Source organism: Hippopotamus amphibius, chromosome 13, assembly GCF_030028045.1.
Source record: "Hippopotamus amphibius kiboko isolate mHipAmp2 chromosome 13, mHipAmp2.hap2, whole genome shotgun sequence".
Classification (NCBI taxonomy): Eukaryota; Metazoa; Chordata; class Mammalia; order Artiodactyla; family Hippopotamidae; genus Hippopotamus; species Hippopotamus amphibius.
The window spans coordinates 11390139-11414376 of NC_080198.1; the positions used below are offsets into that span (position 1 = coordinate 11390139).

At 40.0% G+C, this 24238-nt stretch overlaps 1 protein-coding gene across 13 annotated transcripts in view; it reads left to right on the forward strand.

Moving 5' to 3' along the window:
* The window catches only part of SUMF1 (sulfatase modifying factor 1), a 115142-nt gene that overhangs the window by 66821 nt on the left and 24083 nt on the right, over window positions 1-24238 (forward strand). For 4 of the 13 annotated variants that reach the window (XR_009048697.1, XR_009048696.1, XM_057704849.1 and 1 more), the window contains one exon: window positions 15397-15456. Coding sequence is in view for 6 of the 13 variants with exons in the window: in XM_057704849.1 (XP_057560832.1) it covers window positions 15397-15456 (60 nt within the window). In the remaining 7 variants the exon portion in view is untranslated. Of the gene's footprint in view, window positions 1-15396; window positions 15457-16697; window positions 16759-21298; window positions 21422-24238 lie in introns of those variants that run through there. The other 9 variants (XR_009048694.1, XM_057704844.1, XM_057704845.1 and 6 more) reach the window with 4 other exon arrangements.

The following is a 24238-nucleotide window of genomic DNA, read 5'->3' on the forward strand; positions in this document are numbered from 1 at the left end:
TTTCAGGTGTACAGCAAAGTCATTCAATTATACATACATATCTATATCTATATCTGTATCTATTTATATATATATATATATTGTTTTTCAGATTCTTTTCCCTTATAGGTTATTACAAAATATTGAGTATAGTTTCCTGTGCTATACAGTAAGTCCTTGCTAGTTTTCTGTTTTATATATAGTAGTGTGTATATGTTAATCCCAAACTCCTAATTTATCCCGCTTTCTACTTTGGTAACCATAAATTTTTCTGTGTCTCTGGGTCTATTTCTGTTTTGTATATAAGTTCATTTTTATCCCCTCCCCCCCTTTTTTTTAAGATTCCACATATAAGCAGTATCATATTTGTCTTTCTCTGTCTGACTTACTTCATTTAGTATGATAATCTCTAGGTCCATCCAGGTTGCTGCAAATGGCATTATTTCATTCTTTTTTATGGCTGAGTAATCTTCTGTTGTATATACGTACCAGGTCATCTTTATCCATCCGTCAGTGGACATTTTGGTTGCTTCCATGTCTTGGCTATTGTAAACAGTGGTGTTATGAACATAGGGGTGCATAAATCTTTTCAAATTATAGTTTTGTCTGGATACATGCCCAGGAGTGGGATTGCTGGATCATATGGCAACTCTATTTTTAGTTTTTTGAGGAACCTCCACTCTGTTCTCCATAGTGGCTGCACCAGTTTACATTCTCACCAACAGTGTAGGAAGGTTCCTTTTTCTGCCCACCCACTCCAGCATTTATTATTTGTAGACTTTTTGATAATGACTGTTCTGACTGGTGTGAGGTGATACCTCATTGTAGTTGTGATTTGCATTTCTCTGATAATTAGCAGTGTTGAACATCTTTTCGTGTGCCTTTTGACCATCTGTATGTCTTCTTTGGATAAATGTCTATTTAGATCTTCTGCCCACTTTTTGATTCGGTTGCTTGTTTTTTTGATATTGAGCTGTATGAGCTGTTTGTTTATTTTGAGATTAATCCCTTGTCAGTTGCATCATTTGCACATATTTTCCTCCCATTCTGTAGGTTGCCTTTTCATTTTGTTTATGATTTCCTTTGCTGTGCAAAAGCTTTTAACTTGAATTAGGTCCCATTTGTTTACTTTTGTTTTTATTTCCATTACTCTAGGAGATGGATCCAAAAAGATATTGCTGTGATTTATATCAGAGAGTGTTTTGCCTATGTTTTCCTCTAGGAGTTCTATAGTATCTGGTCTTACATTTAGGTCTTTAATTCATTTTGAACTTTTTTTTGTCTGTGGTGTGAGAAAATGTTTTAATTTCATTCTTTTACATGTAGCTGTCCAGTTTTCCCAGCACCACTTATTGAAGAGATTGTCTTTTCTCCATTGTATATTCTTGCCCCCTCTGTTGTAGGTTAATGACCTATGTAAGTTTGAGTTTATTTCTGGGCTCTCTGTTCTGTTCCATTGATCTGTATATCTGTTTTTGTGCCAGTACGATACTGTTTTGATTACTATAGCATTGTAGTATATAGTCTGAAGTCAAGGAGCAGGATTCTTCCAGCTCCGTTCTTCTTTCTCAAGATTGCTTTGGCTGTTTGGGGTCTTTTGTGTTTCCATACAAATTAAAAATTTCTTTATTCTAGTTCTTTGAAAAATTGCATAATCCTTCTGACACCAAATGTGTAGGTTTTTTCCACACCAACACCCAAGTTTCCAACTCTCTGGACACCACCTGAGTGTCCTTTGATTCACTTTAGTCTGACACTAGCCACCTGGAGTCAGCACAGACCCAAGGTTTAAGGGCTCAGTCCCACAAGTCTGCCCCCACTTCAGATGCCAGTCCAAGTATTGGGTTCTCTGGATACCCACACTGAGTTGGCTCCTAAGTTGGGAGTTCCCACAACTCCCCACCCTTTCAGGTTTGGTAATTTTCTAGAACAGCTCACAGATCACTTTACGTACTATCATGGGTTTATTATAAAGGATGCAAATGAACAGACAGATGAAGAGGTACATAGGGTGGAGTCCAGAAGAGTTCCATGCACAGGAGCTTCTATCCCTGTAAAGTTGGGGTGCCACTCTCCTAGCACGTGGATGTGTTTACCATCTCTGAAGCTCTCCAACCTCCTTGCTTGGGTTTTTTATGGACGTTTCATTACATGGGTATAATTGATTAAATCATTGGCCATTGACGATTAGCTCTAATTACCAGCCCTTCCCCTTCCCAGAGATCAGGGAATGGAGCTGAAAGTTCCAGCTCACTAATAATGCTAGGTCTTCTGACTGACCAGCTCCCATCCTGCAGCTGTCTAGTGCTCTCCAGTTACCAGTCATCTTATTAGCACACAGAAGACACTCATCACTCCGGAGAACCAGTACAAAGACCAGATATGTATTTCCCATTGTACCACAGGAGGCTCTCCCATCTTACTCTTCTTTCTAACCTTCTCCCCCCACCCTCCTTTTTTTTTTTGGTGGATCTCTACTCTGGCCAAGAGTCATTACACAGAAACTTAAGTGCAGGGTGATAATCCACTGGTTCAAATAATGTTGACATCTACAGTCCCAGCCACTGTTTAAGGCTCAAATGATAAAGCAGTGAACAAAGCAAAGTCCATGCTGTGAAGGTGTCTGCCTTCTAGTAGGAGAAGGAAAGAAATTTGTAATTTGTCACCAGGTGGTAAGCGCTAGTGTATTTCATTTTTTCTGGCAACGTTGTGACACCAAATGTGCGTGTTTTTTCTGACACCAAATACATGTCATTTTTCCACACGAGTTCTCCAATTCTCCAACACCAGCTGGATGTCCAAAAATTCAATCCAATTCTTATACTAATTCCTGGAGTTATTGCAGACACCGCAGATTAAGAGCTTAGTCCTACAAGACTGTCTCCACTTCAGATGCCAGCTGCAAATGGGGTACCTAGGCTAGCCACACTTCTGCCTGGCAGACTGTGAATATGGGGGTTCACATGACCCCTTCTTCAGGCTCGGTAATTTACTAGAACAACTCACAGAACTCAGGAAAGCACTTTACTTATGAATGCTGGCTAATTTAAAGTACACAACTCCGGAATAGCCACAAAAGAAAGACACTCATCTTTCTTTTCCAAGGGTTTTAGGAGCTCTGTGCTGGGAACTGGGAACGAAGACCAGATATTTGTGTTTTGATACCACAGCTAGGAAGAAGGGGGATATATAGGGTAGGAAGAGAGAGGGCGTGATGGCAGATGAAGGACGGTATGATCTTTCAGCCTGTCTGGTGGCTCCTCATTTGATAGAGACACAAAGTGGAGTGTGAAATAAGCCTTGTAGGGTCTGAGGGAAGAGGCCGAAAGAGCTAAAAGTGCAAAGGGCAGTGATGTCACGAGGGACCCAAGAAAAGGGATAATGCGAAACAGACCAACATCATGTTGCCTTAAGCAGCATGTCCACACGCAGTCTTGTACGTACATAAAGACACTGTCTCCCCACCTGACGTTGTGGCTCATCGAGGTCTCGTGGCACCTGTAGTTTATTTTGTAATGAGAGGAAGATGTTGGATTTCCTCCTTATCGCTTTATTTCTGGGGCATGATTTTTCCTTGGAGGTTTTTAAAAACCATTTCAGTAATACACAAGGGCAGATGAGACTTTATGGAGTAGGTCTATGAAATGGAATGGTTGCTTCCATGGTACGAGGTTGAGACCCCCAAACCCAGAGGGCTTTGAGCCAGTGAAACCACTGAAGGCATCTGCATTATCAAGCTACGTATGGATGTCTGTTTAAAGGGTAAGTGTTGCTACTTTAAATGTGTATTTATTCCTGAGTGAAAGAAGCAGATGTCATCTGCTGGGAGAAGTACGTTAGGAGAAGCACACCTAACAAGGGGCGTTATTTCAGCTCTATCCCAAAGCTAATCAGTGTTTATTTTTCAAAAATACAAACTCTCGACTCACAGCTTCCCTTGGGTATTAGCCATTTTCTTGCAGTGAACTTGTGAAATACAGAAAGGCTTGTGCTCTTCAAACTGGAACAGTGGAATGATTTATTTAAAAAATATGATACCACTTCAGCTCGTAAGGGGCACATGGCCAAGTGGCTGAGTGTGAGCCTGGAACCAGATGGCCTGGGGTTGAACCCTGGCTGCTTCACTTACTTGCTGTGTGACGTTGGACAGGCAGTTTAACCTTTCTGTTCCTTAATTCTCCATTTGTAATACGGGGCTATTGATGGGGTATCCAGCATTCCTAGCCTGTGCTCATGCCTGGCACAATTGTTAGTAGCTGCCCTGTTCACTCCCCAGAGTATCCTTATTTGGGCAATAAATTATATAACTGCCCTACCAGTAATAGAACCTGCATCAAAATATTGTTTTAAAGATTAAAAACATTAAAGCCATACCCGATTCTAATACGTACTCAGTAAATATTAGCTGCTGTTATTAGCTGCTGCAACTGGAATCAGTGTTGTAAATACCCAGTTTGATGTATTGTTCCCCAAAGCAAGAATTGTTACTGTAGTCCTTGGGCTAAGAAAGTGACATGTTTTTTCTTGGAAAATGGAGGACCACGGACATTGTGAGCGAGTTAATACAGTTTCGAGCATTCTCTTCCTTTTTAGCCTAGCGTGGGTGGAACAAGTAGCATGGAGGAAATGACTGTTTTCATTCATTTCTCTAACAAGGTAATCACCATACAGCGCATGCTTGTTTTACAGAGAAAATACTGCGGGGGTGTTAATTTGGACTGTGTGTTTAATGTGCTATTCTTTCCAATCTGATCTCTAGTTTCCTTTCTTTGACCTTTCTCTGGGTGTCACCCTCCTTTTCCTCTCCTCATGCAACGTCTAAAGCTAATTGCAGTCCCTTCTGTTGGGCCTTGTGCTGGGGGATGAATAAAATTACACGTAATTGAAAAAGCTTTATTTGCAGTACCGGTTTCAGCTACCCACTCTCAAAATCCCTTGGCATGTTCTACATCGGGTAAACGAAGTGAGCTGTTGGTTTTTTTGACTTTTCACTCACGCACCTTGGTCAGAGGTGCAGCTTAGCCTGGAAGAGCGTCGAGCTGGACAGGCGCAGAGGTGGGAGGGGCCTCGACTCCTGGCCTTGTCACTTGGTAGCTCTGTGACCTGGGCTCTCCATGTATTCCGTCTCTGAGTTTCACTGCTCCTCATCCCTAAACTGGGGATCATGATAGTTCCTGATGCCCAAGGTTAATATGAGGATCCACTGAGAGAAGAGGTATTAGCGTGCTCTAAGCTCATGTAGGCAGAGTTCATTTCTTTAAAGATGGTTGAGGTGATTGAAAAGCGATTCCTTTTAGGAGACACATGAGCAGAGGCTTGAAGAAAAGAAAGATTAAAAAGGCTGCTCCTGTTTGTGTGTTCTGAGCTGCCTGTTGCTATAGTGCCTGGTGATTTAACAAGCATGCTGCTTTAGCATGCTTGTGCTGCACATGGACAACAAGATCATTTTTCTTTAATCCTGAACTTCAGGCTACGGGAACCATGCTTCTGGGAGCCCGGGTGATAAGATAGCTTGAAGGCTTGACTAGAAGTCACGTGTGCAAACAGCCCAGCTTACAGCCAGTCAGGGGGAGGATGACTTGGCTCTCAAGGGAAGATGCACGCTTCTCAGGGTCCAAGAGAGTGAAGAAGGAAATCTGTCCGTTTCAACTCCAACCCCGCCTTATACATAAACTTCTAAGGAGGCCTTTGACTCCTAGCATTTTTCGACTGTGGAAGTTTTTTCTTCTTTTAGCTTATTCTGGTTTAGTATTTTCTCTCCTTTAACTTAAAAATTGTTTTTATTATAGAAAATTTCAAACATGCAGAAGTTGAGAGAATAGTGTATTAACCCCCCATGTCCTTAGTACCCAGCCATAATACTTATCAACTCATGGCTAATCTTGTTTCTTCTATACTTCCACCCATTCATCTCTGCTCCCCTCCTCCCCTGGATTATTTGAAGCCAATCACACACCTCATAGTTTGTTTAAAATACCATCACTTTAATAAATAAATAAATAAATAAATAAATAAATAAATAAATAAAAATATCATCACTTAGAATTTTTGTTTACTTCTATTAAAAAATCTTTATTGTATAATTGGCATAAATTGTACATTTCTAAAGTGTACAATTTAGTCAGTTTGTATATGTATATAAACATAATTGTATATAAATATATATACTTATCAAAAAATAAATACATGTACACACACAAATCCATGAAACCACCATAGTCTAGATAGTGAACAGAACCATCGCCCCAACATTTCCTTGTGCCCCTTGGCAGCCCCCCCGTCTTGCCCTCTCTACCTCTCATACCCGAGCAATTACTGATCTGCTTTCTGTCATAGTGGATTCGTTTGTAATTTTTAGAGATTTAGATAAATGGAATCATACAGTGTGTACTTTTTTTTCTTCTTTTTGTCTAGCTTCCTTCACAATGGCATAGTCTTTTGTTTTTTTCTACAAATATTATTGCGCTCCTAGTAGGTGCCAGTTTGGAAGCTGCAAGACCTCTTAGGAGGCTAGTACTTGTCCAGGTGAGAAAAGGTGGTTTGGAGCAGGGTGGTTACTATGGAGATGATAGCTGCCATCCATTAGAGATCTGCCTTGGAGGTGGAGTTCCTCAGACCAGCTGGATGTGGGGGTGAGGGAGAGGGAGGAACCGAGAATTACTCCTCAGGAGTCTAGCTTGAGCAGATGGATAGGGTATAGCGAGATGGAGGAAGACTCGGTGAGAAAAAGGTCTGGCCGTCTCTGATTCGATCCTTTCCTGGGTGTCCATTGCTTTTTCAAAGTTATTATTGTTAACATTGGTTGGTCTTAAGCAGTACCTATTCTGCAGATGAAAACAATGTTTAAAACACTTTAAAATATTCACCAGATTGCTGGGTCTTCTCACAGATGTTATTAAATAAAGGCTAGCTGCCATCGTCAGGTTGAAAATAGTGAATTTCAGTTTTCTCCTCAGGTGCTTGTGGTATCATTTGTACCAGGCAGTGGGAAGAGAAAGTAGTGCAAAGTCAGATGACATTTTTAGACTTTTAAAAGTTTCTTAAGGAGAAGTTCACTCTGCTGTTTCTCTGGCCCCCCGAATGTTTTTGTTGGGTTTTACCATTAAAAATGTTAACGTTTTGCTAAGTCAGATGCTATGGTAGCAGCCTCTGCATCTGTGACCAGCTATATATGAGTTTCATTGTACTATACAGTAGTCTGTCTTCCTTCTACAGTGTTAGTAACATGTCAGTTATTTTATTGGAACTTAGACTCCCTTTGAGGGCTCGGCCTTAGAAAAACTGGGTCAGATGATGGCTGTGGTTTTGGAATTTTGGAGGTTATGTGCCACTTGGTTTATGGGCACCTTCGGGAAACCTGAGTTAGTCATGAACTAATAATGTGTAATAGTGAACAACGACTGCACATTTATTATTATTTGCTCAGTGCTTTCTATGCATCCTCTCTTTTAATCCCCATATCATTCCAATGAAGTAGGTACTGTTATTATCTCCATCTTACAGGGGAGGAACCTGGGACATGGAGGTCCAGAGCCATGACTTTTTATGAGCCATGACTTGAACTCAGGAAGGTAGTGTGACTCCAAAGCCCACGCTCTCCATTAAGAGATAACTCTCGAGGTGGATCTTGCAAAATAAATAGATGTTTAATGAACAGTGGGGATGGACATATTAGGTGGAGAAAATCACATGTTTCTTTGGGGAGGACATGAGAAATTCATTATCCTGGGAGGGCGGTTATGAGAAATGATGTTGGTGAGGTAGGGAGGACATAGATCCTGAAAAGAATCTATTTTGGTTCACCACAGCAGCTTTTTCATAGGTAAATTTATTTCTTTAAAAAGTCTCTTTGAAATCTTGAACAAATTCAAGACAGCCCATTTTTATTTTCTCAGATCCAAAGAGTTCAGATGGGGAGCTTCTGGACTAGCTAATCTCAAGGGTATCTTCTGATTTCATACAACCTGGATCTTGTCATCCAGGAGTAAATCCACTGCTCCCACCAGTTCTGTTCAGCTCTGATTTCCTTTAAGGTTAAAAGGAATAGTCTTAGCAAAAACTGGCACGACAGTGTAAAGCAATTATATTCCAATAAAGAGCTTAAAAAAAAAAAAGTAATAGTCTTAATAGTATAAAACCAAATGGTCTTTCTGAAGCTGCCCACACTCTGACAGTAGCTAAAAGGCTAACAGTCAGCTAGCATCTGAATACTTTTGGACTGGTACCTCACTTACTTGATTCTTAAAAGGATAATGGGTGTGAAAGGGAAAGTCTAGGATGTGGTAGTTTTAATCCTTTTTCGGATGCTCTTATTTCCTGCTTTGAAAAATGTATTATGCTGTTTAGTAGTAAGAATTGATTATAATGAAGAGATAGTAAATGCAAAATAAAAGATGCCTTTAAGCTTTAATGAACAGTTATCACTGAGTGTCACTGAAGCAGAAACAATACATGCCAGAACATTTTAGTTTTCATTGCACTGAGTGTATTTTTTTCTTCATTACAAACATGAATGGGTAATTTATGAATGTGAATTTCGAAAGCTACAAAACTCCCACCCTGTTTCCCAACCCCTTCTTTCTTTTCACCTCAAGCAACATTGTTAATAGTTCTTTAATGACTCTTTTTATAAAGAGAGTTTATGCTTACATTAGCATATATGAGTAGATGTTATTTTTTTAGGATTTTGTTGTGGAAATACTAATAAGTAAGATTAGAGAGATTGTACCCATAACTCTACTTCAATAACTATTAACTCTGTTACTCATGGTTCCATCAGAAGTAGAACTACGTGTGTATGTGTGTGTGTGTGTGTGTGTGTGTGTGTGTGTGTGTGTGTGTGTGTGTAGTAAGGAATTTATTACAGAGATTTGACCTTACACAGTGACTGTAAAGTTGCTATTTTATATATTTGTGTGTGTGTATATAAATAATCTAAATGTCTAGTTTTCACCTAAAAAGCAATAGACATGCAAACAGGAGAATGTGACCCATACTGAGGAAAAAGATTAGTTAAACAGAAACTGAGTAAGCCAAATATTGGATTTAACAAGGACTTAAAAGCAGATATTATGTTTAAAGGACTAAGGGAAAATATATTCAAATAATTGGTAGAAATACAATGTGAATCAACAAATAGAGAATCACAACAGACAAATAGAAATGATAAAAAAAAAGAACCAAGTGAAATTTCTGAAATTGAAAATACAATAACTGAATTGAGAAGTTCCCTAGATGAACCCCGTAGCAGATTAGAAATGGTAGGATGGCAGAGTCAGTGAACTTGAAGGTAAATCAAGGGAAAACCAAAAGAACAGAGAGGGAAAAAAAAATTGGAGACAGATCATAAGAGTCCTGTATCAAACATTTCAACGTAATTTCAACACACGTAATAGGAGTCCCACATGGAGAGGGGAGACAGAAAGGGATGAAACATTTTTGCAGAAATGATCTAAATACTTTCCAAATTTGATGACAGATTATCTACAGTTCTAAGAAGTTCAGTGAACTTCTGCTAGGATAAACACTAATGAGAAATATACCTAGACAAGTCATAGTCACAGTGCTGAAAGACAAAGAAAAAATCTTGAAAACAGCAAAAGAAAAGTACCTTATCACATACAGGACAACAATTATGTGATTTATGACCACTTTCTCGTTAGAAACAGTGGAAGTCAGAAGAAGATGGTGGAGTGATATAGTCAAAGGGCTGGAAAAAACCAACTATCAACTAAGATTTCTGTATCTAGCAAAACTAGGCTTTAAAAAGTGAATGTGAAGGAAGTCTGACTTCAGTTCTAGGAAAATGGAGTAGACACATTTCCCTGTTCTTCTCACTAAATACAATTAAAACTCTGGAGACTACCTAGAAGAGGAACGTAAGAAGTCCCTGAAAGGTGACAAGAAGGCAGAGTAGCTGAAGACCTTGGGACCCTAGGAGTGACATGTGGTGAGTTCCATGGATTTTCTTTTTGCCCCATACATCCCAGACTTGGAGCTGGAGAAGACACCAGCCTACAAATGCCAAGGAGATGTAAACCAAAAGTCCCAAGAAAAGCCTTTTCTCTCCAGCCAAAGGGGCAAACAGGAAACGGACAGTGTAGCAATACTGAAAGCTTTTAGTCAGTAACCACCCTACCCCGTCTAAGCACCACAGAAGAAAACTGTGTTCTCCCACGCCTGCAAAGGCCAAGGGGGAGTCTATACTTGCACCCTCATGAGGCTGTGTTGAGGTGCTATAATACCCCTGCCAGGGTGGTGTCAGTGACGGCCAGGTGAGACCCCAGGCGTTTCATCCTTGCCTGGCAGTAATGAAGCCACCCTACTCATGGAGTAAGTGGATACCGTGCAGGGAGCCGAAACTCTCACCTCCTCCAGCAGGAAGTAATGAGCATCTTTCCTGAGGTGTCAGTGGAGGCTGAGTGTGGAGCCCAGACTTCTGCTTCCACCTGGCAGTAATGAGACGGCTTCCTCCCTTCCCCAGGCAGAGTGGTGTCAAGGAAAGCCAGCTGAACGGAATGTTTACGTAAGAGCCAGAGTCTTGTCACATATAAACATTATCCAGGTTTCAGCTGAATAATGACTTGTCATACCAAGAACTTGGGGGACACCAAACTGAATGAAAAAAAAGACAACCAGTAGATACGAACACAGATGACAGAGGTGTTAGAATTATCTGCCAAAGATTTTAAAGCAGCCATGAAAATACTTAAGTGAGCAATTGTGAACATGCTTGAAACAAATGAAAAAAGAAAACAGAACAAAAAATAGAGGACAAAAAACAAAAAATGAAACGACAGTCTTAAGTCAAGATGTCAGTAATTTCATTAGAAGCACAATGGTCTAAATACATAAATTAATAGACAAATTGGCAAAGTGGATTAAAAAACATAACCTAACTGTATACAGTCTACAAAAAACTCACTTCAAATATAATGGTCTATAAAAAACTCACTTCAACTATACTGATATAATAGATTGAAAACAAAATGATGGAAAAAGATATTTTATGTAAACATTAATCAGAAAAAAGCAGGAATGGCTATATTAATGTCACATAAAGTAGATTTCAAAGCCAAGACATTCATCACCAGAGTCAGGGAAGGACACTGCTTAGTGATAAAATGGTGAATCCACCCAGAGGACATAGTGATACTAAATATGTAGGCCCCAGTGAACAGAGCTGAAACATATGAAGTGAAAACTAACACAATTAGAAGGAGAAGTAGACTAACCTGCAGTTGTAGGTGGAGACTGTAACGCTCCTTTCTCAGCAGAACAGAAAATACAGATGCATACAGTAGGCTGTCCTCCTGAGATTCCCAAGTTTCGTTTGATGGCCCCAGGGCCAGACGCTTCTCCAGGTGACCAGCTCCCTGCTGGGACACAACGTACAAGAAAATCAGAATAAATACTTGATTCCATGTTATTTTCTAAGTGAAAATGACAGCACAATATACTCATACAGAAGTGCCTCACATTTTTTAAATTAATTAATTAACTTATTTTTGGCTGCGTTGGGTGGCTTCTCTTGTTGTGGAGCACAGGCTCTAGGCGCACGGGCTTCAGTAGTTGTGGCCCACAGGCTCTAGAGCACAGGCTCAGTAGTTGTGGCGCATGGGCTTAGTTGCTCCACGACATGTGGGATCTTCCTGGACCGGGGATCGGACCCTTGTCCCCTGCATTGGCAGGTGGATTCTTAACCACTGCACCGCAGGGAAGTCCTGAGGAGTGCCTCATACTTTGTTAACATGCCTCATTCTTATTAACAGCTGCTTAGTATTCCACACTGTGGATTGTGTCGAACATGTTTAAAAGAAGTGCTTTTTGTCTCTGCTGACTGATGAAAATTCGTCAAATGCTCGGTTTCCTCTTTTGCTGTCCTTGTCGTCGTGTTGCGGGTGACACGGAAGGAAAGGGAAGAGTATCTCTTGACTACGCGGCCCTGGGGCCATCAAATGAAACTTAGAAGTCTCGAGAGGACAGCCCACTACATGCACCCGTGTTTGCTGCTCCTGTGACATATGACATGGCCACCTCCAGCACGTTGGTCACCCCTCTTCCTGCAGGCTTACTCCTCCTTCAACAAGCCAGTCTGGCTGACGCGTGGTTCTGTGGTATCTGCTGTGGATTTGTTTCATCACTAAGGACTTTTATGCCTTCCTAGGTGTTTTAGATGAGGATTTATTCCCCTGCACTAGCACTCAGAGCATTGCTCCTTCAGCTCTTGTCCTGAGAACTTTAGATGCACCTTGCTTGGCCTTTTGAGATTATTGGGGCTAACATTTAGAAACCTGCTTTTTTTTTTTCTTTTCTTTTTTTTTTCTGTCCTTGCAGTCATCCAAGCATTAGAGACCTGCTAGTATTTTGGCATCTTGGAGTAGAGCAGTTAGGGGTAGTCCCTTTGGAGACAACATTCACGTGGGTTCTTGTCTGTTTCGGAGCAGAGTCTTTGTGTTCAGTGTGTATTTTTACTTAGATTCTTAGATTCTTGAGTACTGGTGGTGGAGGTGGAGGGGCATGGCAGTCTCTCTTCTTGCCAAGTGTGTAGGCAGAAAGGTGAGGTATTTAGGCACTGCTGTTGGTAGCTCCTCAAGTTGTTTTAACCTGCAGTAACAAACTTGATCACGAGAGACGTTAGTTTTCATGTATTGATCCTTTCTTTAACAAAAAGAAATGGAGACATTTCCCCCTTAAGTTCGTGTCCCAGGGCTCCCATAACGAATTACCACAAACTTGGTGGCCTGAAACGAGAGAAATTCATTCTCTCACAGTTCTGGAGGCTAGAAGTCCGAGACCAAGGTCCTGGCAGGGCCGAACTCCCTGCTGAGTCTCTAGACTCCTTGCTGCCTCTTCCTGGCTTCTGGCAGTTCCCCGGAATCCTTGGCATTCTTCGGCTCATAGCTGCATCACTCCAGCCTCTGCCTCTGTCTTCACCGGGCTTTCTCTGTGTCCTCTCCTCCTGTTATAAGGACACCAGTCGCTGGATTTAGGGCTCACCCTAATCCAGTACGACCTCATCTTAACTAGTAGAAAAATTACAAACCTGCAAAATTCCCGTTTCCAAATAAGGTCACATTCGGAGGCTCTGGGTGAACATGAATTTGGGGCGGCAGGGGGGGAAGACACTGTTCAACCCACCACACGCTCCGCGTAATTTTCCTGGTGTTTTTTGTTTGTTTGTGTTTTTGTTTTTGGCAAAGCGGTAAGCATTTCAAACAGATGTAGCTAACCCTGCATCACGTTGTTTACTGGCAAGAATAGTTTCATTTCTAAGGACCAGCTGAGCAGCCACCTAGAGGACTGTATTCATTTCTAAGGACCAGCTGAGCAGCCACCTAGAGGACTGTATTCATTTCTAAGGACCAGCTGAGCAGCCACCTAGAGGACTGTATTCACTTCTAAGGACCAGCTGAGCAGCCACCTAGAGGACTGTATTCACGTCTAAGGACCAGCTGAGCAGCCACCTAGAGGACTGTATTAACTGCTGTGGTCGGATCAGCCCGGGATGACTCACTTTAGTGCTTGTGTCACTTGGATGAGTGTCATTTTTATTGATTGCAGACTTCATTCATTGGAGCTGTGATGAAAGGGAACTATTCTCACTCCTTCCTGTTGGCACATCAGCTCCTTCTTGTTCTTGGATCTGACGTGACAAAAGAATTTAATCTTGCGTGATAGCAGATACTGTGAGAGACTTTAATCAGAATTTAAACTGTCATTTGGTACTTTGTAACCCAGTATGCAGAGAACCACCTGAAGCAGTGTAAGACAAGAATCCCCAAGCAAGAAATTTAATGTAGGAGAGAGCGGCCATTCTACGGGATAGCTGCACAGTTAGAAATGCTTTCATTTCTGCTGCAGTGAATTCTTGGTGATTATGCTACTTTAAAGAATAATAAACTCACCCAGCAGATTCTGTTGTAATGGGTGTCAGATTCCAGATATTCCTGGGAAGGACGCTGTGCTGGGAAGTCATTATGTTCACATGTAGCTCTTCTCATTTACAGCCTGCCCATTTGTAATCAATAAAAGTTTATTAGTGTAACATAAAGCAGTTAAGGCCATGGAAATACTGTGGAATGAAGAATGGCCAGTGGCTTGGTCTTTGACAGTTTTAAGTACCTGGAAACACTTAAAAGAAAACATGAACTTCTGCCCACAAGTTGACATATGCGAGTCAGTGTGTTAGCCATGCTTGGAGAAAACATGATTCTTTTAACTTCTGCCACTTATGTCTGGGCTTTTGACAAGGAAAAGGAAAATTAAGATAGGAGGCACTATTCAACCTTCTCTTATTTTCAGTAAACAAAGAGCAGGCAGCTGTATGATTAGTTGGCTTTTTGCATAAAAAAGGAAAAAGCAAAACATTCTTATCCCTCTCAGACTTCCCAGATGCTCTGGTTTGTAGAAGTTTACTGGTGGCTCTCAGAAACTCTTTGCTTGGCCTACCTGATGATGAGGCTTTTATCCCGGCCGTTACTGCTTTATGGTGTTCATTTCCATTGCACTTTTACCCCAAGCCCTCCCTAGAGGAAACAGGCTTACCTCTTGGCTGGCTCCTTCTGGCTCCAGCTCTCATTGCTGTGGTAGCCACTGTTCCTTCTTTTAGGCACTGCCCAATTTCGTATACTCTTGGTCTCTAAACCCTGGAGCCAGGCTGCCTCAGTGCGAATCCTCGTTCTGCACGTGCTTAATCTCAGAAGTTGTTACGGAAATCACATGAGTTAATATTTGTAAGATACTTAGAACCCTGCTTGGTTCATAATCGCTATGTAAATCTTTTTGAAAAAGATAAACTATGTTCTATGTCTTGATTGTGGCAGTGGTCACATGACTATACACTTGTCAAAACTCATCAGAAGCGTGCATTTAAATGTTTTAAAAGTATAAAAGTTTACTGTATATAAAGTATACCTCAGTAAACCTGACCTAAAATTTTTTTAAACATAAAAAGCATATTCGTTTATTCAGTCAGCAAAGGGTTTATTAGGTGTTGCATTAGGTTTAGTAGGATTTTAAAAACATGATTCAAAGAGGCTTGCCAGTCTAGTTGAGCAGGCCAGTTATAACACAGGATAAATTTGCCTGTCAGCGTGAGAAGGTGATGTAAGAGATTCTGCCAAGCAGCTTATTGGTCATCTAGGTAGGAAACACTGTGGGGTTTGGATTGCTTAAGGTAGTCACAAAGAGTTCATCAAAGAGTGGGAACTTGAGCTGGACCTCAGAGGATGCAGGATTTGGAAAGGCGGGCATTTGAGAAGGTACATGGGTGCAGGTGCAAGACCGAGGGGCAGAAATGCATGTGGAGACTTTAGGCAACCATGAGAGAATTGGTTAGATTAAAATAGACCCTCTAGCTGTGGGACGGGCAGCTGTGCTTTTTGGACCAACAAGTTCTCTTCTCTTCATCCACAGAAAGGCCCCCTTTCTGGGAAAGACCGGGTGAAGAAAGGTGGATCCTACATGTGCCACAAGGTAAGTCACTAAACTCTGTCTCGGCGTGAGCCATCGTGGCATGAGCCATCGTAAACATTAGCCCCAAATGTCTCATCCACTTCTGTTAGTGCATACCTATTCCCATCAAAGCCAGAAAAAAAAAAGTTTGTGCACAGGCATGGAGGAAAGCGGTGCAAGAAACAGAGCTTGTAAATGGTCTGTTATCAGCTGTGTTCTATCTTTTGTATCTTGACCCTCTGAGAGACCTTTGTTGTCCCATGAATCAAGGTGAGCTGTATACCTTTTCCACCATGTCAGTCTGGAAGCACACCCTTAATTTACTTGAGACTCCTTTAAATTTCTGGCTTCTCTGTTGAGATTGAGAGTTATAAATGGAGGGCAGATTGTGGTATACTAGAATGGAAACATCCCAAGTGTTCTAGGTATATAGTGTGTACTTTGGGAAATAAACATCACTTTCAGAGAATGATTCTTCTCTTTGGGCTATAATTTCAATGTGAGAGTTGGTTGTTCTCGGCTAGTAGAAGTAACTCAGTGTTTCACGAGTAACCTTTTTAAGGAGTTCAGAAATTGAATACCACTTCTGTTCCTCTTTTTCTTTAAATCATATATTTTTAGTGTCTCCAGGATTTCAACTTCTGTCTTTCTATCCCTGTGCAGTGATGACATTTTGCAGGTTGTTATTACAAGAAGCGTCCCATGGTAATTCAGTCAGCCCAGGCAGTTAGAGACTTAAAACACCCTGTAATGGCTCCAAATTAAGCTATTAATTTGATAATGGAGGCATTGTTAAACTTTGCCTTAAAATAATGTTTCTTAAACTTTACTGCACATTAGAATCATCTGGGATCTATAAAAAATATTGATGCCTATTTCCTCACTCTTGTCATTCTGATTTGATTTTTCTGGATTATGACCTGGGCATCAGGATTTAAAAGCTCTCAAGGTGATCATAACATACATCAAAGGTTGGGGACCACTGGCCTAAAGAGAATCTATTTAAGTTATGTATATTTTTCGAATTCGTAGGTGTATGTGTCTTCTGCATTTCTTAGAATTTTTAATGCAGTTATTTAGGTGGAAGTTCATGGAGTTGAGTTTACTTTATGCTTTACACCTACCTTTAATAACAAGATGTGGACAAATTTATCTTTAAAATTTTAATTTTAAATTAAAAGCATTGCCCTAGGTCGTCCCAGTACTTTTAAGTGTTCGTATACCCATATGTCTGTAGTCCCAGATTTCTTTCTCTAATTCAGGCTGTTACTGCAGGTGTATCAGAATCCTATTGCTGGGGAACCAGACTTCCATGAGAAACAGGTGAATCTCTTTTTGTACCACAGTATCTCAGAACCTAATTGCCACCAGTTGTGTGTCTGACATATGGCACTTTTCTAAATTGGGAATCTATTTACTCTGTAAGAATTGAAGACCAGAAAAATTTTTTTCTCACAAATAAGTGAAGAAAATGAAGCCTGTAAACATTTTAAGCATGAGCACCAAAATATTCCAGTGCCATGCATATGAATGCGTCTACTTTAACATTTCATTTTTCTTGCTTATTTTAAATCTGTTTTAAATTTTTATAAGCTTCTCAGTTAATTCTTTTAAAATATCTTTTAACTTAATATATATATTTTTAATAAATACGTTTATATGGTACAATTGGTTTTTGTATATTTATCTTGTGTCCGGTAACCGTGTTAAGCTCATCTGTATTAGTGATGTTTTTGTAGATTCTATTGTATTTTCTCCATAAGTGGTTGTACCATCTGTGAATGTAGACAGTTTTACTTCTTCCTTTTTAATCTGGATATCATATCTTTTATTACTTTTTCTTACTGTATTGTGTTGGCTAGAACCTCCAGTATATTTTTTTAATTAATTAATTAATTGGCTGCATTGGGTCTTCGCTGCTCCTCACGGGCTTTCTCTAGTTGTGGTAACGGGGGCTCCTCTTCGTTGTGGTGTGTGGGCTTCTCATTGCTGTGGCTTCTCTTGCTGCAGAGCACTGGCTCTAGGTACATGGGGTTCCATAGTTGTGGCACATGGGCTCAATAGTTGTGACTCACAAGCTCTGGAGCACAGGCTCAGTAGTTGTGGCGCACAGGCTTAGTTGCTCCGAGGCATGTGGGATCTTCTCAGACCAGGGATCGAACCCATGTGCCCTGCATTGGCAGGCGAATTCTTAGCCACTGTGCCACCAGAGCAGCCCAGAATCTCCAGTATATTGTTGAATAGGAGTAGTAAGAACAGTCTTACCTAATTTTTGATCTTAGGGGAAAAACATTTGACTTTTCAAAATTAGGTATGCATAAGCTGTTGTGTTTTCAAACATGCCCTTTATCAGCTTGAGCAAGTTTCTTCTAGTCCTAGATTTTTGAGAATTTTTTAAATCAGAAATGGATGTGGATTTTGCCAGATGCTTTTTCTGTGGCGGTTGAGATGTTTATGTGGTTTTTCTTTTTCAGTCTGTTAACATGGTGCAGTATAGTCATTGATTTTCTGTTTTCAAATGTTAAACCATCCTTGGCTTCCTGGAATACATCCACTTAGTTATGATGTATTATCCTTTGTATATATTTTGGATACAGTTTGCTAAAATATATTCATGATAGGTATTGGTCTCTTGTTTTTGTTTTTTCTTGTCTGGTGTTAGTATCAGTGTATTGCTGGCTTCATAGATTGAATTGGGAAATATTCCTTCACCTTGAATTTTTTGGGGAAGAGTTAATATAGAACTAGCATTTTTCTTCCTTAAATGCTTGATAGAATTTCCCCAGGAAAACCATTTGGGCCTAGAGTTGTAACCATACATTTAATTTAGTTAGTAGCTGCAGGGTTATGCAAATTATCTGTTTGTTCTTGATAAAGCTGTATGAGTTTGTGTCTTTCAAGGAATTTGTGCATTTCATCAGAGTTAATGAATTTATTGACAATCTTTGCCTTTTCACTTGCTGTTTAGACCATTTACACTTAATATGATTGTTGGTATGGCTGGGTTTAAATTTGTTGTCTTGAGATTTGTTTTTTTCTTTGTCTCATCTGTTCTTTTCCTTTTGCTCTTTTTTTTTTTAAACTTTTTGAATTAAGTTTTTTTTTTTTTTAATCACTTCATTGTCTCTCCTTTGGCTTATTAGCTATAACTCTGTTTTAAAAATTTTGTGGTTGATTTAGAGTTTATATATACATCTTTAACTTTTCTTAGTCACTCTGAAGGATAAGTTTTAATTTCGTCAAGCCCAGAGTGATGGAGAGAGTATTCCAGAAAAGAGAATAGCAGAGTGACAAAACTGAGTGGGATCCACAGGATTTTCCAGAGAGAAATGGCAGCTCTGGCATCTTGGTCAAGTTAATTGTAGATGATGTAGGTCTTTAACCTGAGTCTGGTTATTTTGGTACAGTCAAGAAAACAGCAGAGTGTCGGTTGTGAATTACTTTCATAGTGCTTATTCTTTCCACTAGATTAAGAATGGCAGTTTTAACTGCCACTAAGCATATTAAGTATATTAAGATGTGGACTCTAGAATTAGATCTGGGTTGGAGTTCTGTACCTGTTCATTGCTAGTCTTTGCCTGTAACCTTAGGCAAATTAACCTTTCTAAGCCTCCGTTTCCACATTTGTAAAATGTACATCGTAATTGTACCTACTGTAAGGTTCTTATGAGGAATAAATGGATCAAAGTATATAGCACCTGGTACAGTGCCTCGCTCATGGTAAAGACTCAGTAAGTTAGTTGCTGCTAACACTGTGATTCTTAACCATCATCTTTATTATAATAAGCTTGTTTTTCCCCCATCTTCTCATTTGAATAAAGAACCAAATAATTAACTGCTAACCAGGTAGGCAGAATCCTGGAAATGATTCTCATGGCATAGGTGAAAATCAGTAAAAGAAAGAAAATCAATTTAAAAAAAAAGAATGATGTAATTCATTTAACAAAAAAAATCACCTTGCTTAGAAGGTGACTTACTTTTGATTGTGGGCCAGGACTAGTTTGCATGACTAAAGTAAGCTCTGATTATTATTTCTGACTTTTTGAAAGACCATTTGAAGTACAGTTTCAGTAAGGAGAAGAGGGCACATAAAGAACAACTGTTAGTCAATATGGTATTAAAGAGCACAGCATCTGGAACGGGATTGAAAAGACTGTAATCCTGGATTCACAGTTATAAACCATGTGCACACTATTACCATACCTTTGCCTCAGTTTTTTCCTTGTGTATGCAACGCACATACTAATAATACCTACCTCAGGATTTTTGGGTGTATTAAGTCACTTAATACATGTGAAGTTCTTAAAACAGTTCACATAGTAAGTGCCCAAGAAATATTAGCTGTTCTTGAAGATGTTAGATTGGTGCCTGTGGGATCTTTAGCCCAACCTACAGCATTGAGGAAATCCTCACCCCTCCTTCCACCCACGAACCCTGCCATTTTATACCAAGGTTACTAGCAAAAAGGAGCTGATCAAGTGTCAGTGGCAAGAGCAGTGGATGGGAAATTGAGAGATCTGGGTTGTGCTTTGTCATATTTCTATGATCATTTTGTTCATAACAAGCTACAGTTACCTTAAAACTGTTCTTCATGCCTAAAAGTCTTCCTCTCATCAAAACCATATTGCCGTCCGACTTGACTTCGGAGCCGCAAGGCTGGTGAGCCATTATCTTAAGTGAATTGTGCTTGAATCCGGGACCATATTCTTAGCACGGATATGGAGATCAGTTTCACACAGTAATTAGCCATTTTGATGAAATGGGGCTTAATTAATAAAATGACCCATATTTTAAACACTCAAAGACCTAACATCATTAATAAGCATTTTTGGTGCTAAAAGTCGAGTTGGAAAAAAGAAAGAGCAATGAGGACCTATGAAATCAGGCCATTTTCCTCTTTAATTACGTATTTCATTGGTTGCCCATTACTGGAACTTAAAATGAACCACTTATTAATAAACGTTTGCTGAGTGAATGAGTGCACTTGCAGTGGAATGGTAATGTGAATTGACTGCCTTCTCAAGTAATAGTCCTGACCTTTCAGCACGAACTTGCAGTGAGACTTGCTTTTTAGGGTTTAGTTCTTCACCATTTAGGTTAATGGAAGATTTTAGGTGCTGCTATGATCCAATAAAGGACTGGCTCTTTCTGTTGTCACGGGTTTTAAGCTTTTTTGTTATGTAAGCAAAACGTTTTCATTGCATTAAAGTTAGAAAATAAGTAATAAACATAAAAATGAAAAAAAACCATTCACCCTGCTTTCTGAAGGAAACTATTAATAGTATTCTACCAAACTTTTTGGTGCACTTTTATTTTTTTCTTCCCAAGATGGAATTATGCTGTATGTACCAGAGTCTTCAAATATGATTATGGTCAAAATCTCTTATGCATCAGGGATCTCTTTTCTGACCCCAGTGTTCCGGGCAGGCACAATTCGTCAGAGTTGCTACAGCCTGCATTTTGTGGTGTGTGAACACCGAATTTTAAAACAGTTTGTTGTATAATTTGAGAGATAAGTTGCATATTGAACTATGCCATCCAACAAAGACTTCAATCCTATGCCTTGTTACCAGAGATACTCCCTCACCTTTCCCGTTTATGTAGCAAATAATTTCCCTATTTATGTAGCAAATGCATAACCATATTCAGATGCTGGCAAGGGTATTATCATCTTTCCAGCACAAGATCTCTAAGATCTGCAGAGAAGCTGGCTAATGCTTTTGTTTTAGTAAGGAAGCAGGTTAACCCAAAGAGGTCAGATAAGACAGGCAAAGTTAGTTTCTTTAATTAAGAGTGTTGAGTTTATTATAAAGTAGCAGTTACAGTAATCTCCATGTGTCCACTGCTTTTCTTTTTCATGTAGAGATAAAATGAAGCATTTTGACATTATTCCACTAATTGCCCCATTTTATCGAAGAGGGAGCAGGTTCAGAAAGCCTTTGCCTAAAGTTAAATAACTAATGAGCCTTGGATTTTGTCTTTTCAGGTGAGTAAATTAGCAAAATATTTGTCACAATTTCCACCTGCGTCAAGCCCAACCTCTTCTTTGTGCTGAGAAGACCACCTTTAATGTGACTCCATCCTGTTTATCCACCCATGCTTCCTTTTTTTTAATCATTTATCCTTTCTGTACCACTCATTGCTTTTGCCTGGAATTCTCATTCTCCAGATCTTTGGGCATCTCAGCTCTCACAGCGTGTCTTCAGAGGGGCCCTCCCCAGCCACCTTTTCTACAGAGCACATAGTCACGCTTAGTCCTCTCTCCCTATTTAACTTTCTTCCAAGCTGACCACTGCCAGTAACAGTCTTGAATTTATCGGTTTATTTATTGTCTGACTATTTAACTCCCTGTTGAACGTGAGCTTCCCAATAACGGGTACATTGGCTTGTTCTGCATTGCTTCCCTCATGCGCAGAATAGCATCTAGCATGTTGTAAACTCTCAAATATTTAATGAATAAATACACCATGCTCTGACACTATCAGGCTGTGGCCTTGCTATCCTCTTCACTTGCCTGAACTTTTCCATTTTCATGCCTCTGATGTCATTGTTTTGTCCGCTTAACATACCTTCTTTCCTCCTAAGCCCTATAAATCAGTGCTACTCAGTTTGTGGCCCACAGCACTAGCAGCGCCTACAAGCTGGTTAGAAGTGCAAACTCTTGGACCCCACACCATACTTACTGAACCAGAATATCTGGGTTTGTGGCCTCGGAATAGGTATTTACATGAGCTCTCCGGGCTGTTCTTCCATATACTCAAGTCAGAAGACCACTGCCGTAATCATGTAAGTCCTGCTCTGGCCAAGTTCTGCCTTCCAGACACCTTTCCTAAAAATTTAGGCATCCCACCAGCGACAGTTTCTTCCCCTGAATTAATAATAGCCTCGGAATCTTTTAACGCTCGCATGTTTTGTAGCTTTTTGATGTGTAATCATTGTTTCCTCCACCAGCCTGTGGTCTCCAGTGGGACAGTGTCCACAGGAGGCCATCAGGAAACGCTTGATTGTTATTTGTTGTGTGTGGTGCAGCCGTGGAACAAGAACGTCCCTGCCTGCCTGCCTGCCTCCCCCCACCCCGAACGTGATTTTTGCTCCAGTGTGGAATTCACAACACACACTGGGGGCACGGGCCCTGCCTTATCCACAGGAGCTCGATTCTAGAAGGACCTATGCACTTTGCGTCACAGCCGCCCAGTAAGTAGGCCCTACATGGAGCAAAGCTTCTGCTGTGTCTTCCTGTGTGGTCACCTCTAGTCATTTCAGAGCTTCCATTGCATCCCAGTCACAGGTAGTAGCAGATGCTATCACTGTGTTCATTATTTCAGGCATATGTCTTATTCATTTTCCCCCTGCCTGCCTGAATATTGGTAATAGTGCTACATTCCTCACTGGCCACAGGGAAAATGAGACAATTGGTTGCTATTGTTGCACTATCTATAAAAGACAAAGCACCATGTCTTTTTTTTTTAAACGGTGGAAGTGCTGCAGAGAATTCCTTTGTCTGCTTTAGAGATAATTTTTATGAAGATTAGAAGCATTCAGCTTCTTTGAGAAAAAGGAGAATAATAATTAAGGGAAAAAAACCCCAAAAACCTCTTTCATGCTGACCTGTTTTCCCCTCCACAAGTTCTCTCTCCTTCATGAGCTCCAGAGTTACTCTACATGATGCTTTGTGCAGTTTCTTTAACCAGTGGCAGGGACTTGAGTTTCATAGGGCCCATTCAGAGTTGATGCCCTTGTTACACGGGGTAACTAGTTTATTTGCATTCTCTGGGGTTTTTTTTTTTTTTTTTTGGATCAAAGAATCATCTTAGGACATAAGAGTTCCATGCATGCTTAGTTTTGCAATATGGAAGCTTTTGAAGTGTTTGAATCAAGTCATCTGTGGTTATTCACTGAATATCTAGTAGGTGACCAGGGATGTGTGTTAGGTATCTGTGTACATGCAGGAGAATATATCAGGGTGAGAAAGAAGCATTAGATGTGGTACCTTTCCATCTAGGAGATATACTCTTGCTAGGGAGGCAAACACACCAGTTAGACCTGGGTTTGAATTCTACTTCTTTTGACAACTGTGTCATTTAAGGTAACTTATTTAATTCCTCTGGGCCGTTATGATCACATAAAATAAGTGATGAATGCTCCTCTCCATGCCTGGAGAGCTTGATGTCTGTGTGTGTTTGTGTGCATGTATATACTGTACTCTGCTCTTATAAAATAAAACAATACAAACCAAATCCTTTCCACAAAAGTATATAGCTTATGAGTTACTATGATTTAAGCTCCACAAGCAATGTATTAAGAAAAAGTGTTTTTCACAGCCTTGCCTGCTTTTGATATTCCTGGGCTTGCAATTTAATTTTTGCCAACCTGCTGGATGTTAAATAATATCTTAATGTTCTTAATTAATATTTTCTTACTTGCCATTTAGCTTTATTACGTGGTTTCATGTCACATGCTATTCTAAATGCAAAAATAGCTTTTCAAATTATAAGAGTAATACATACTTATCATAGGAAATTTGAAACTCCACTGCCAGAGGATAACTACCATTTGGATTGGGGTGCATTTTGAATCTTCCAGTCTGTTTTTCTTTGCACACGTGATTGTCTGGATTGAGATCGTACTACATATACAGTTTTGTATTCTGACTTTTTCTTTTAACATTGTATCCTGAGAAATTCCTATGTCATTAAATGTTACATGAAAACATGCCTTTGAGTGGCTGCTTACTAGTCTAACATATGGATGTGCTGTAACTTACGTAACCATTGGTTGTTACGTTGTTTTTAACTGTTCTAGT